General features: G+C 47.3%; 2 protein-coding genes across 2 annotated transcripts in view; one reads left to right on the top strand and one right to left on the bottom strand.

Annotated features, from left to right (window-relative positions):
• The first annotated feature begins 572 nt into the window (after nt 1-572).
• LOC135822647 (uncharacterized) lies at nt 573-7,546 on the top strand. The gene is made up of 4 exons (XM_065335456.1): nt 573-1,358; nt 2,746-2,863; nt 3,526-3,828; nt 6,677-7,546. Exons 1-4 carry the CDS (start codon nt 929-931, stop codon nt 6,681-6,683), a joined length of 858 nt encoding a protein of 285 aa, XP_065191528.1. The 5' UTR covers nt 573-928; the 3' UTR covers nt 6,684-7,546.
• A 911-nt stretch (nt 7,547-8,457) lies between these two features.
• The window catches only part of LOC135822640 (single-minded homolog 2-like), a 13,846-nt gene continuing 7,914 nt past the window's right edge, over nt 8,458-14,389 (bottom strand). The window contains exons 9-12 of the mRNA XM_065335448.1: nt 14,289-14,389; nt 12,540-12,649; nt 10,899-11,052; nt 8,458-10,485 (exon numbers count right to left, since the gene is read on the bottom strand). The exon at nt 14,289-14,389 is cut by the window's right edge and continues 102 nt beyond it. Coding sequence (XP_065191520.1) covers nt 9,354-10,485; nt 10,899-11,052; nt 12,540-12,649; nt 14,289-14,389 — 1,497 coding nt within the window. The 3' untranslated portion in view covers nt 8,458-9,353. The remainder of the gene's footprint in view (nt 10,486-10,898; nt 11,053-12,539; nt 12,650-14,288) is intronic.

The raw sequence follows: 14,389 nt of genomic DNA, 5'->3' as shown, positions 1-14,389 counted from the left end.
AACCCGGCCTTATAATCGAGGACGGTCTTGTATTCGAGGACGGTCTTTTATTCTTTCAACCCAGTTTAACCCCCGGTCTTTTATTTCTCGCCACACAGTTTTACCCCCGTTTTTCAATTTTCTTCTACACAGTTTGAGCACGGTCTTCTATTTTTTTCCCACAGTTTGAGCACGGTCTTCTATTTTTAACACAAGAACAATGACTCATTTAGTAGGCCCGGTCTTCTAATCGGAGACGGTCTTTTATTTTTTCAATCGCCCCCTGCCCCGGCCTTGTATACGAGGAAGGCGTTGTATACGAGGACGGCCTTTTATTTGCGGAAATACGGTACCTTCAAAACAGCTCGTCCAAAACTTGGCAAAAGGCACAGTCTGTAGACCAGGTAGACGTAGACCATGGTGGTAGACTGTACAGCACTAATACACGACACCAACGAACTACTTCACACTGGAATCACAGTCACTGAGTCAGTGACACTCACCGACTGTCATGCATGCTGTCATACGCAATGTGTTTGGTTCATTGGAACAAAAACAAAACAGCACTGTTTTTTTTTAGCAAAAAAAGACCCCGGCGCTAGGCTTAGCTTAGCCTCAGCTCAGGCCGGGAGTCAGGCTGCTTCATTGAATCACAAGTGATGCCGTATCTACAAGAAACAGAATGATTCTTGCAATGACTTAGTCTTTTCAAAAGAACAAGTACAGAGTAAATAAGTCATACTCACATTGTAGATAACCGTGCGACGATAGTTTCTTTCCCTCAATTTCTTTTAAAGCAACTAGTATTAATTTTTGAGCAGATCATCAAGTCACTGTGTAGACCAGTAGCGACTGTGCATGTAGTAGTTCGGTCGTATCGGGGAAACCGCCAGGCTAAGCTAAACTCACGCTGGTCAGCGGATTACAAGTGCAAGGAGCCACAGCTAGCATGAGTGGAGGACGTAATGCCAGTCAGGGTGGGAGTGGTGCTGATCACGGTGTTCACGCGCCCTGGGTCATGCACAGGGCGTCGGGAGAGGTGGTGCGCGTCTACTGGTGGCACAGGCTCAACATCGACAGCGCCCTCGTGCAGGACCTGGTTCGGATTGTGGCGGCAAGGTGGGATGACCTCGCACGCATGCTGACCTGCAGCGAGACAAGCAGCGAGCGATACTTCAAGCACTACGACATTGATGCGTTCGCAGAGGAAAGCAGGAACACCCAGCGATGTCGCAAGATGCTCAGCAAGTGGCTGCAGGCTTGTGATAGCCACAACGTGGGCGCTTTGTTCAACGCCCTGCACGAATCCGGGTTTGGAAGGGTAGCTGATGAAAGACTCAACGGACCACTCGGGGACCATGTTCAGCACATAATGGCAGGTACAGGACATGATTGTATACTAAAAAAATACAATTATTTTCACAATACAGTGAACCTGTCTAAGCCGACTGCACAAGGGACCTTCAAAACATGGTCTCTGGAACCAGGTGGTCTCCTTATCCAGGGTCATTAGACTGGAAATAACATCCCTTGGTCGTGGTTTCAATGGGCTTCTAGGACAGGTGGTCGCCTTATCCGAGTGGTCGCCTTGACGGGTTTTGCTGTACAGTGAAACCTGTCTAAGACGACCGCTCTGATCTTCAAAATGTGGTCTTAGTGTAGAGGTGGTCGCCTATTCCAGGGTCATTCAACGTTTATGGTCATCCAGATGCTGCGATTCCAGGGGATTTTAGTGTGTTCGAGGGTTCGTTGGCTTTTTAGTGTCACGGTCTGTATGTGTGTGTGTGTGTGTGTGTGTGTGTGTGTGTGTGTGTGTGTGTGTGTGTGTGTGTGTGTGTGTGTGTGTGTGTGTGTGCGCGTGCAGGGTTCTAACAAGGTCACAATAGCAGGGGCGGCGGGAAGGGGAAACAATTACCTGTAACCCATTTTTTCCATTTTCCAAAACGTCTTGGCATACAAAATGAAACTTTAATACCGGAGGAAACCCTCGAAATCACCCCTCACAAGGACACGTATGCCTTTGTGACCCCTCTGTTGGTGACTATCGACTGCATTTTCGTTGAATAGGGCTTGAAAGTGCTACGTCACAGCATAGCAACAATTTCAAAAATTCAAAAATTGGATCCAGTTTTTGTATGGATCCAAGCACATTTCAAGCCGTCTTACTCACAGCAAGGTGATGTAACCAGTGAAACTGACTGATTTAGCTACTGGGGGCGGGGTTACAACTGGTGGCGAAGTAAAAGTCACCCCTGCATACGAAATGAGTGGGTTGCTATGCACCCACATACTGAGGCAATAGCAAAGTCACACCTTAGTGGATCCAAAATAGAAATCTGATGTCAACTTACTACTCCCTGGCCGTGTTTGACGTCATCACTTTCAAGCCCTATTGCCTGAAAACACAAAAATCGATAAATGGCTAGTGGGGTGCCACGTTTTCACAGGGGTGTGGTGCCGCCCCCCCCCCCTCCTTTGAAGCCAGGTGTGTGTGCGTATATATGTGTGAGAGAGACCAGGCTAAAATTAGTGGTGGTCAATTCATCAGCCTTGCAAGCTATTTTAATGGTGTAATTCCAGCACAAGTGACTTGCTATGCCCCATAGCTGTTCGCTATCATCGCTTCCGCGGTGAACATGTCTGAGTGCGTGTGTGTGTGTGTATGTGAGAGAGAGATAGAGAGAGCAGGCAATCATAATTATATCCTTGTATGTTCGCCAATTGAAGCATATCTATCCATATTCATGCGTTTCACTGATCCTGCAGTTCAAATATCAGACGCAGTTGGTGAGGGGTTCGTATCATCATCAGCGTCAGCAGCAGAAGCAGGAACAACTGGTCTCACTACTGTGCCTGTCCAAGAAGGCTCCACTCTTGCTGGATGGTTGGTGACAATATCGTCTTGTTTGTCTGTCTGTCTGTCTGTCTGTCTGTCTGTCTGTCTGTCTGTCTGTCTGTCTGTCTGTTTGTATCTCTGTCTGTCTGTCTGTCTGCCTGTCTATGTATAATTAGTCACATGCTCAATCTGCGGACAGAACTGTTTCGTCCTTTGTGGACTCATCAGCGCAGCAAAGACAAAATGAGCCTGGTAGAAATGATAGAAATGAAAAACAAAGTGTCTGAAGTCCTTGCTGCAAATAGTGCTCAATACTCTAACAAGGGCAGAGCGTACTACACAAGGCAGAACAACAGAGACCAAAAAGCTTTCTCGTTACTCCGAGTTTCGTGTTTCAAAAAACGGCTGATGAGTGTTTTTGAACATGAAACTCGGAGTAACGAGAAAGCTTTAGAAATGAAAATAAAATTTCCAAAGCCAGATTTAAACCAGGCCTGAACGTACCTTGCCAGAGTGCTCAAACTGGCAAGTCAGTGAGCGAGTTACACGTATATCTCTTTCCCCTGGTTTATCAGCCTAATCTCCATGTCAGTGCTTCTATGATGAAATTTAAGTTCCAGAAGAGGACCAAGCCGCATAAAATTTCTCCTTCCGTCACTTTCTGTTGCCAATTGGACTGTTTTCATGTGATCAACATGTACATACTGCAGTGATATCAACTTCTCGCTTGCGCCTGCACACAGACTGGATGAGGTCTACGAGCAGCTGGAAGGTATGCTGGAGCTGGGCGAGCAGCGCAGACTGGCCAACATCATCCTGGAAACGGTGGGATATCCGTCTGGCGAGACTGCGGCACGCAACGAGGCCACGTCCTACCGCTGCTCTTTCTTCAGAGCCGTGATGATGCTGTGGACGCGGAAAGCCGAGAACGCCGACGGACATGCTTTCCTGGACGCCATGCGCAAGGTGTCCGTGAAGAAATCCCGACTCTGCCAACGCTATCTGATGCTGGGGTATGTGCACGGAAACGAAGCTCCTTGCCAATGAAGCGTTGTATTGGAATTGTTGCATGTGTGCGTGTGTATGTGTGTCATTTTGTGTGTGTGCGTGTGTATGTGTGTCATTTTGTGTGTGTGTGTGTGTGTGTGTGTGTGTGTGTATGTGTGTGTGTGTGTGTGTGTGTGTGTGTGTGTATGCGTGTGCCAGCTAGTTCGGTTGGTAGGTACACTTATGCCTGATTGTGTTGGGTCTGTTGCCGACAGGCTCGGCTGCTTGAAGGTGTAATGTTGTACCTGCCACCTTTGTTGGTTCCAGGGTTCGTATACTTTCTATTTGAAGTATACATACCTGTTAAACATGGACTGCTTCTGGCTAGATTAACTCTTGTGTAATCAATGGTGCTAGTGAAGCTTTTATCAGATCCACTCTGATTTAGCCACTCGCACTAGTAGCAAATATTAGAGAGGTTCTGCAAAACGAAAATGTGTACGAACTTTCGCTCTACGTCACGAAGTGAGAAACTTCGCACGAACTTTCGCAACTTTGGACGCGAAACTTGCAGGGAACGTGAAATGAACTTTCGTAGGAAGTTTCGTGAGATTGGGTCATGGCGTACGTGCATTTGGCGCATACAAACTACGAAAATGTGCAGAACACAAAGTTCGTGCAAAAATTCGTACACATTTTCGCAAGGCCTGTCGCGAAACTTCGTTCGAATTTTCGTTATGCAGAACCTCTCTATTACCTTCACTGGGGGCAGGGGTAACCGCAGTTGGATCCCGGGGCGGATACCTGATGCCGTAAATCCTTTTTCTGCACCTTGTCCTCACCCACTTACTGAGGTGTGGAGAGCCCATAAGTGGGATCATTTTCAAGTCCACCCAGAGTTTTGGGGATTTCAGGGGGTGTCGGCCGTTGGGCGGTTCAATAACCAATTGAGTCATCTTTCCAAGATTCCTTTTGAGTCTCTCTCCCCTCTCCCGGGGGGACTCACGTGACCAGTATTTGGTAGTGAGCAACAAGTACAGTACAGTACAGTGTGTGTGTGTGTTTGTGTGTATGAATGTGTACACATGAGTGTATGTGTGTGTGTGTGTGTATCCGTGTGAGTTGCACGGTCCATGTGTGTCTATACACGTGTGTGTGTGTGTGTGTGTGTGTGTGTGTGTGTGTTTGTATGTGTGTGTGTGTGTGTGTGTGTGTGTGTGTGTGTGTGTATGTGTGTGTTTTGCCAGTAGATCACAGGCTTTGTACTTCTCCCACCGGTCAATTAATAATTATCTAGCTTTATAGTGCCAGCGGCATACCAGCAAACCAAAAATATAATTCATCCCAGCACTCACATTGCAGCTCAGCACAGCTATACAAACACCAAAGTCACTTGTCCCATTTGCCCAAAAATTGCCGGATTAATTTTTATAAATCATACATTCTTCCCCTCTTCACGTACGGCTTCCCTGCCTGGTCCACCATTAACAAAACCCACATAGGTAAATTAGAAGTTCTCCATCGCCGTATACTGCGAATCATATTCCGTACTGATCGTTATACCTCAAATCTAGACTTGTATGCTGCTGCATCCACTACCACTCTGCAACATTACCTTGATGCTTCCAAGTGCACCCTGGCGCATTCAATTTTCCTTGACCAGCACCCTGCTCATTTACAGTCCCTTAATTGGTTCAATTCAGGTGGCACCACCCGAAGCTGCGTTCGTCTCCCCCTAGCTAGGTCTACCCTATTCGTAAATTCCCCTTTCTTTTCCTCCTACTCCACGTGGCTCCAACTGCCTCCCAGTGTTAGACAAGCTCCAGATATGCCCAAATTCCGTACCCTCGTCAGACAGCACTTCAGTATCTCCCAGTAAACAAAGTCACAGTCACCACTTCCGCTGCATAGCTCGCTGAGCATCCCATTGCTTTGTAAGTTGCTAATCCCTTCCCACTTTGTGTACGTGCTCTTAATTTTCTTTTTTTTTCTCTTCTTCCGTGGTTGGTCTCACCCTCTCCTCAATTCAATTGGCTGTCTTGACATGCCACGAGGTGCAGAAATAAATAAATAATAAAATAAATAAAGTCAGAAGAGTTGGTGGACAAGCCGTTGATTATCCACTCTCATTGTAATATCAAAAAAGTATGCTTTCTAGACCAAAGAGTGGTATATTTGATAAATAAAGATACACAGTTGTCTGATGATTGGTTCAGCCATGAAACTCTGAGTCACAACGGAATTAATTTGCCAAGGTTTTCATTGTGTGCCTTTGTGATAAATAAAGATAGAAATATTTACGATACTTCTCCAGACGAGAAGTATCGTGCATATTTCTATCTTTATTAATCAAATATACCACTCTTTGGTCTAGAAAGAATACTTTCTTATACAGCTATACAAAGGTACATTAAATGACAACCACCCGTCCAGGGCATACCTATGACACACACGCTGCCATCAGTAATCATCTGAGTGGCGCAGGTAGGATCGTTTGTGACAGGCTGGCCTCTGCATAGGGAGAATGGTGTGGAAAGAAGTGCGGAACACCCTCTCTACTCCGGATGCCCTTGGCCACGCTAGCAACAAACATCCATGCTCTCCAACCTCATGTACTGCTGCATTCACACTGAGTGTGGCATCGGAATGTTTTGTGACTGTGGTGAGTGTCCCCACACACCCTTGCTCATGTCCCCCTAGCATCCAGTTTACTAGTACACCATTGGTCTGGTCTTGTCAGAGTATAATTATAGAGGGGAGAAAGAAAGGGAGAGGGAGAGAGAGAGAGAGAAAAGGTGGGGGAGGGGGTTACAGATCATAGCCCTTAATCACTATTCCTATGCTGTTCTCTGTTCGTTTGCTGTCTCCCCTCAGATCATAGACATGGTTGCCAGGAATTGGCCATGTCTCAGTGGCACAGAACTTGAGAAGCTGATGATTCTACGCTTAGCGAAACATGCTTCTCGGCTTATAGTGTTCAGATGTTTATCTATACTTTCCCGGCACACGTCCACGCCTGGAAAGCACCTAGTCTCCCTGCACCCGCCCACAAACACTGGACTTACCATTGTCCTATGTCGTGGCACAGCGGGATCATTGGCGTGAGCAGACATGGTGGATAGCAACAACATGATGTCGCGACGTTGAACAGTGCTTCGTCGACAGGTCTGATCAGGGGAGCGCAGAGTGACTTGTTGCACCTATCACAGTGAAGTCAAGTGAACACTGACAAAGCATTTGACTAGAGGAGGGATGTGTGATGATTTGCTACTGCCGCGTGGACTCTTGCAATTCATAATACAGTACACCTACCGGTACTACTGTCCACACTAGTCTAGCAGGACGTCACTTATTCACCCCAATTCAATGTTTTCCAAAGAATATATTTTTTGAATCTGCTAAAACTAAAGCATCGAAGTCTTGCTGAGTTGAGCTATAGAGCTAGAGAGCTACATGACATTGTACATGTACATGCAAGCCTACATTTATAATACCCTACTTTTCTCTATGAAACTATTTTCTAAACAACTGGGGAGGACCAATATACAGTCGTCCCTCTGTAATCCGGCACTTGTTTATCCAGCACCCTTCCAAACCAGCTCACTTTTTGGCAAAACGGATTTTTTCAGTTCATTTTGTACGCTTTAATCCGGCACTTGAATTCCGCCCCTAGCAGCGATTTTCTGCAACAAATCGCTCAACTGCACATACTTCGGTTTTCTAATCCAGCAGTTGTACACCACATACCGTACCGGAGCACAGTTGGGTCAGTGCATGAACTACTTATCAGGGAGCATTCTACACACGTAACATACACTTGCATGGGAATATCCTATGCACTGCATAGATAGACATGCACTCCACAAAGTACTTGGATTGACACGGAAAATCCCTGCGTTTTGTCGTACGACACAAACATGTATGTTAGTAGGTGGGCCGGGTTGGAGGACAGGATTTGATAATCTGTCCCTGCGGGAATTTGCGGAAAAAACTCTCGAAAACTTGCGCAAGAAATTGCGGCAGAAAGTAACAAAAATTCGACGAAAAGTGCGGAATGATGCAGAACTTGCCAGGAATTCGCGGAATTATTTGCAGAAAATTGAGGATTTGGACCAAATCACGAAATTTGTTGCATCGTACATGTATATCTACTCGGGAGTCGTACTGTGCAAATAACCTACAGAATCCTATCAAAAATTTAATAATAATAATAATAATAGAATCATGGAAAGAACTGCGTGAAAAGTGCATAAAAACGAGAGATATAGTGCAGAAAACAACAAAAAACGCGGAAAATCGCGGGTTTGGACCAAAATCGCGAAATTTGTTGCATCCGTGGAATCGCGATTTCCTGGAGGGACAGGATAATCCAGCACCCTTGTTTATCCAGCAGAAAATGCCGCTGCAAAAGGTGCCGGATTAGAGAGGGACGACTGTAATGATGTTCATCATGCTATCATCAATGGATTGCAAGAAGTTGAAAACTGGGGCTGAACTCGTGAGCCAGTTCAACGTTATTCGCCCGCGGATGTGGCTATATTGTTTAGCTAAGAACAATAGCCACATGCACGAGGAAAATAGCATGAGTTCTAGCCAAACCGTGCATTTGAGCCAATAGCGATTGAATGCATTCCAGCGTCTGCGCAAATACCGTCCAGAGGTGTGAAATGTTTTCTATATTTGCATTATTCAACTCGCATTAGCACGACAAATAACGAATTTGAATCGACGAGAGCCCAACCACTACTATCACTTGCATGACACTTTTATAACATGTTTGTGCTTGTATATCGCAGATCAAAGCGAGAATGTGCATCAGAATGCATGCAAATGCAAGCGACCAATATCTTCAAACAACAAACTCAGCACAGCATGAAAAACATTGCCCAACAGATCAGCACGTATCGAAAGAAACCAAAGAGCATATTGCATCACTCAAAACAAAGTCAAAACTGCATCTCCTTATGATGATTGTACACTGTATTCAGGAACACTCATAATAATCACATCTACAACACGCTGCAATTACACTCAAACTCAAAGAGAAAAAAAGCCAACCTCTATATTGGGTCATCAGGCCATGGCGTATCAGTGAAGAATCAAAGTCAGTTATATATGTGACTTACCATCAACCAGACTGTGACTGGGGATGGGTATCAACGAAGAGACAGGAAGTATCATGACCATACAGTGAACCAGTGTACCACATGATGTACAGTTAGTTAGGTAGCTCAGCCGACCACGACGAGTTTGTGCAAAGCAGACAGTAAACAGTTCGAAACAGAAGAACTGCAAGGGGAAGTCTACGACAAGCACACTGCATCGTTGCTCGGAATGCGAACGTTATATAACAAGACTGAGTAGCAACGAGACTGGCAAGTTTCAGGTATTCTTCATTCTGACGGACTACGTGTTTTGTTGTTACCTACGGAAGAAGGGGAGACAAGACAAGACAACAACACAACAATGGGTGTGCAGGTGCTACACGAGCTGTGCTGCTGACGTCTATGACTGCAATCAGCCAGGCAGACCAAGAACAATAGTGGCGTCGTTACATGTCGGATTGCCAATCCTCGTGTGGCCTTTCCAGGCTGCTCAGCAGATGGGTAAAGGTGCCAGATTCCGCAGCACCAGGAAGCGATGAGCCGGATGTAGCAGATGTCGGAATGCCAGAGGCCAGAATAGCATCTGTGGTCAGGCCGGCTACAGCTATAGGTGATGGGATCAAGTGAGTTGACATGGCTGGTGCTGGGACTAGCATGCTTCTGCTGAAATGCGGGCTGCTAAGAAGCCCTGCTCCGGCTGATCCCACAGTGCCAGCAGTAGCGGCGGCAGACGGTGCAGAAATGCAAGTGGCCATGGTGGAGATGGTCGCGGCGGCAGCGGGAGTCTGTAGCTGACGTGCCAAGGCAGCGTTGAAAGCTGCGGCCGCTGCTTCTGCTGCTGCTGCAGGTGGTCTTGGCATGGCTTGTGCGAATGACAGGCCAGTTACGTTGGATTCCCGCGGGGATTGCGCTACCAATACTGGTCTTGCAGCACCGACTGGAGAGGGCAGCATGGGTGATTGCACAGTCATGCTAGCAGGACGTGCAAGTGCCAACAACGACGCCTGCGCTTGTGACGAGAGCTCGGAGAAGACCTCCGGGGAGAAAACCGAGTCGGGTGATACAAGATCTCCCGAATTGACATTCAGACTGGATCTCAGCGAAGTGTGCAGGTGGCCAAGGGAGGAAGCGTTGGATTCCTTCCTGGGTCGTTTGGCAGCCGGGGGATTAGCATCAGATTGCCTATCAAGCTCTGAGTCTGTGGCGGCGTTGGTGGAGCTCAGGTAGCTTTGGTACACAAGGTCCCCGGGGTTGCCGGGATTCGACTCCAGCAGGCTGCGGAACTCCGATGGCCGCTGCTGCTGTTGCTGTGTGTGAACGGCGTGCAGTTGCTGCTCCGACGGGACTCTGCTCAAGTGGGATATTGTAGCGCGTGGATGAGACTCTGGTAGTGCAAGGTTCTCGCTAGAACCAACTAAAGCCCGGCTCAAGTCGAGAGTGGCGCCGCCGACTTGGGCAGGTGATTCACTCTCATCAGCATTACTGGCCAGGCTACTGCTGCTTTGAGTGCCTGCAGCCAACGCCTGATGATTGGATAGCTCAGTGCTCAGATTATGCCACTGGTCTTGTTTGACGTTTCTGTGCACAGCAAAGACATTCACACACATATACACACACACATGAACATGAAAATGCACACCTCTGTACAGTGACCACCTCTGTACTGGGACCACCTCTCTGCAAGGACCACCTCTGTACGGCGACCACCTCTCTGCAATGACTACCTTTCCACAGACACCACTTTCTGCAACGAACACCATTCCATTGATACCTCCTCTTCTCTCCACGGGGAGCAACTCTCCACAGGGAACACCTTTCTAAAGGGACCACCTCTGTACTGTGACCACCTCTCTACCTCTCTACAGTGCCAAACTCTCTACAGGAACCATGCAGCTCTCTGCAGGGATAGCATGTTTCGATCCAAACTGACGTACAAGAGCAAAGCACATGGTGAGGTCTAACGGAATAGGGGGAGGGAGATATCAACTCACCCCACGACAAAGTTGGTGGCAGTGATGTACATCGGGCGAGAGGTCTTTCCCGATCTGGCCAGATTCGCCACCATCTGCACCCACAGGTTGTTGGAGTTGGGCAGCATGTAGCGCAGGTACATGGTGATGCTGTCCTCATCGCCATCGTTCACCACTGCAAGGACAACACAGTGAGCAGACTTAACAATTATGCCGCGCCGTGCACCAACACGGCCCAAAATTCATGAAAAAAATTATTTAAAAAAACCCCACATGCAAGTACATGTAAATGATAATGATCAGGTGCAAGACTGAGCACAATACACAATATTGTTCCCCACAGCAAGTACAGGATATCGAAAGTGTACAAGAACACATAGTTCAAGTGGACCATGGTGCTCACCCAGATCTTGTGTCACGCAATACCGACAATCACATGCACCCTGTATATCGGCATTCGTTTGACCATCGCAGTGTAAGCCTCACTGACTTTGTCGGGTGAAATACAAGTGTTGAAAGGGCAGCGAATATTCCGGAAAATAAACTAACAGTACATCCTATATTGCACGTTGCGCGTCCCAGTGGAAGTACTAGTACAGGGGCGTCGCACACGGTACGGTCACTACGGTATGGACCGTACCACTTTTTTTGCCCCAGATACCCCATGAATCAACAAAATACACTGATCTGGAATCTAAAATTCCAAAATTATCGGCTCAGCCACCACTCCCCGACGAGTAAATTGTACTTCAGATGGCTGACCGTACCAAACTAAAATACCTTCCGACGCCCCTGTAGTGCAATATCAAACTGCGTGTAGCATGAAGTTTCATTCGCCGAAACGTCGGCAGCGAGCAATGGGTAGGATGCTTTGTCAGTCACTCACTTGGCTCATCAGTGGCGTATTAGTGGCTCACCAATATACCGTGTGCAATGGAAGGATTTGGTTTTCCTGTGCAAACCACGTATCATGAAACTCAGAGCCACGAGAAATATATTGGTCTCTGTTGTTCTGACTCGTATAATGAATTTATGTTAAAGGGGAAGTTTTAAGTGTAAAATCAAAGCCTGTTTGAGCGTGTCCCTGTCACTCGAGTTGAACCTTTTGAACCTTTGAGTTGAACCTTTGTGTGAAAGTTGTAGCCTGCAGGCACAGTGACCAGGTGACAGGGGTACGCATTAGCACGTGACCGCTTATTCAACCATGTTCAATAGTGAATACGGGCCGAACGTGGCATCGCAGCCTTCTCGGACCAAAACCAGTCGACTCAGCGTCCAAAAGACTACAACAAAGGGGCTGATCGCGGTCATCCGTGCTTTTATAAGAACGACAGCACTTTTAGTGAGATTTTGCATACAAATCCCCATCTAGTAGGGCGCAGTCACCCATTATTGGTGCAAATGGCGAGTTCGATTGGGAATAAAAGGTGAAAGGGAGCGTCTCAGCTTCCTCGGACCAAGACCATGCGACTCAGCACCCCTAAGACTCCAATTGGTGCAAATTTGATTTCAGGCTTAACTTCCCCTTTAAGCGCAACGGGTCAATACCCTCGAATCATTTACGATTCACCTACTGACATTTCTCTATTAAGTCCGCATGCATGGTGCTTTCTTTCAAGGACACATTATATGTGTGTGCGTGCGTGTGTGTGTGTGACTAACGTGTTCTGTGTTTCTGTTCCAGTTGCTTGGCATCTTCGGGGTGAATCAGATGGTACAGGCTCTGGCCGATGAGAAACGTCGAAGGGTAGCCGGTGAACACCTCCTGCTTGCTGGAAGACAAAAGGAAAGCGTCACAAACATACAGTAGACTCGTACGCCCAAGAACGCGGTTTCAGAGGGCCAGCCTAGCAAAGTTCTTATTTTTCAGCGCCCCAGGCTACGTTCTTATTTCGCGATCTTCGCGTTCAACGTGACCCGTGACGCTCATGTACAATGCACTTTGCGCTACATGTACCGGTTGTACACTTTACATGCACGTGTAGTATGTAGCGCTGCACTGGGTGATGTTTTCGCGAGGACCCGACAAGAGTTATGTGGTTGCGGACTTGTTTTTCGTGTACTCGGACAAGATACAGAAACGTGCAATACCAAAAAATGTCGCGTTCTTAAAAATCTTGGTGTTCGTTCTTAAATCCAGGCTGGGGCGTTCTTAGATTTCCAGCCTGGACGTTCTTGGGCGCCATGTTCTTGGGCGTACGAATCTACTGTAATTATTACAAGTATAAGCCATGATCGCAGTAAATGGGCCTTAGCTAGGGGAGAAATTTTGGAAATTTACTTTTTATTCGAAAAATGTCTTATGGTATGTCAACTACCATCTGGCAGCGTTTCGCATCGACATCAGCCTTTCAAGTTCCTTGAATTCTCCTTATTGTATAATGCACTCTGATGCGGGTCAAACTTTGTTATGTATGCAGCATCATAGTTGTTGGGGTGTCTGCGAATCCCGCGGTCACTGAGGTAGCCAGTATGTGTTATTCGAAGAGCAGGCTGCAACATTGGCGAGTGCGGCGTTTCGAATGGTGGAGCGACATGACACCATGTTTCAAGAGGTCCTTGGCAAGCGCAGCAAAGTGATTGTCACTAGGGCAGCCATATTCCATGGACAGCCAGTCCACAATCGCTGCGGCAATTGGGGCTTCCTGGACATGCGGCTGGTCCTGCCTCAAGTCATTGTAACTCTTGTCTTCGTCGCTGCCAGACGGGAGGAGCGGACGCTTCTCCACCGCCGGCGCGCATGGATCGCTGTGGCCGTCATCGCCACTATCACTCTCGCTATCTACGTACTCAGGGGGCATCACCGTAGAATGACTCGTCGTCCTCATCCAGGAGAGACGCGTTCTCACTCGGCGTACTGATTCTAACTCAATGCCACGTTCTATACTTGCCAATCTTACTGCCAAGGATTGATTCATCCATCTAACCTGCAGACCTGTTTGCCAGGTCGCACTGAGAAACTCGCCGGCCTGAATCTCGACCGGGCAGGGGCAGTTGGTCCTGGCAGTTGAAAGAAAAATGATAGCATAAGGTGAAACAGCATTGCTGTAGCTGAGTTTCACGCACACATGATCATCAGCCTCACAGCACGGTTGGCTAGTGGTGGCTAATGATCACTCGTGATATTTCCTCTTTCCCTCCAAGTACATGACGCCCTATACCCAGGAGACTCACACGAGCTGCCACAAAAGTGAACAACTCCTAATCACGTAATCCCATATTCCAATCTCAAACAACTGATCCGGTCGAACTAGATAACCATGGTAGTGTTATGCGTACACTGTGGAGTGATAATATGTTGCTAAGCCGATAAGCCGATCGTTACGATATCAGCTAAGCCATCGAGGAAATAATTACCACGATCGTTTCAGTCCTACGTGTGAAAACAAAGTACTGCAGACACATACTCACTTATCGTAGCATTCAACGATGTTGAAATCCAAATTGTGCCGAGTTCGGAACGCCATGCAGTTGGTAAGGGACTCCATGCTCCCAGAGCTACTGGTGACAAC

The sequence above is a fragment of the Sycon ciliatum genome, chromosome 8 (assembly GCF_964019385.1).
Source record: "Sycon ciliatum chromosome 8, ocSycCili1.1, whole genome shotgun sequence".
Classification (NCBI taxonomy): domain Eukaryota; kingdom Metazoa; phylum Porifera; class Calcarea; order Leucosolenida; family Sycettidae; genus Sycon; species Sycon ciliatum.
This window is presented reverse-complemented; position numbering and strand designations above follow the sequence as displayed.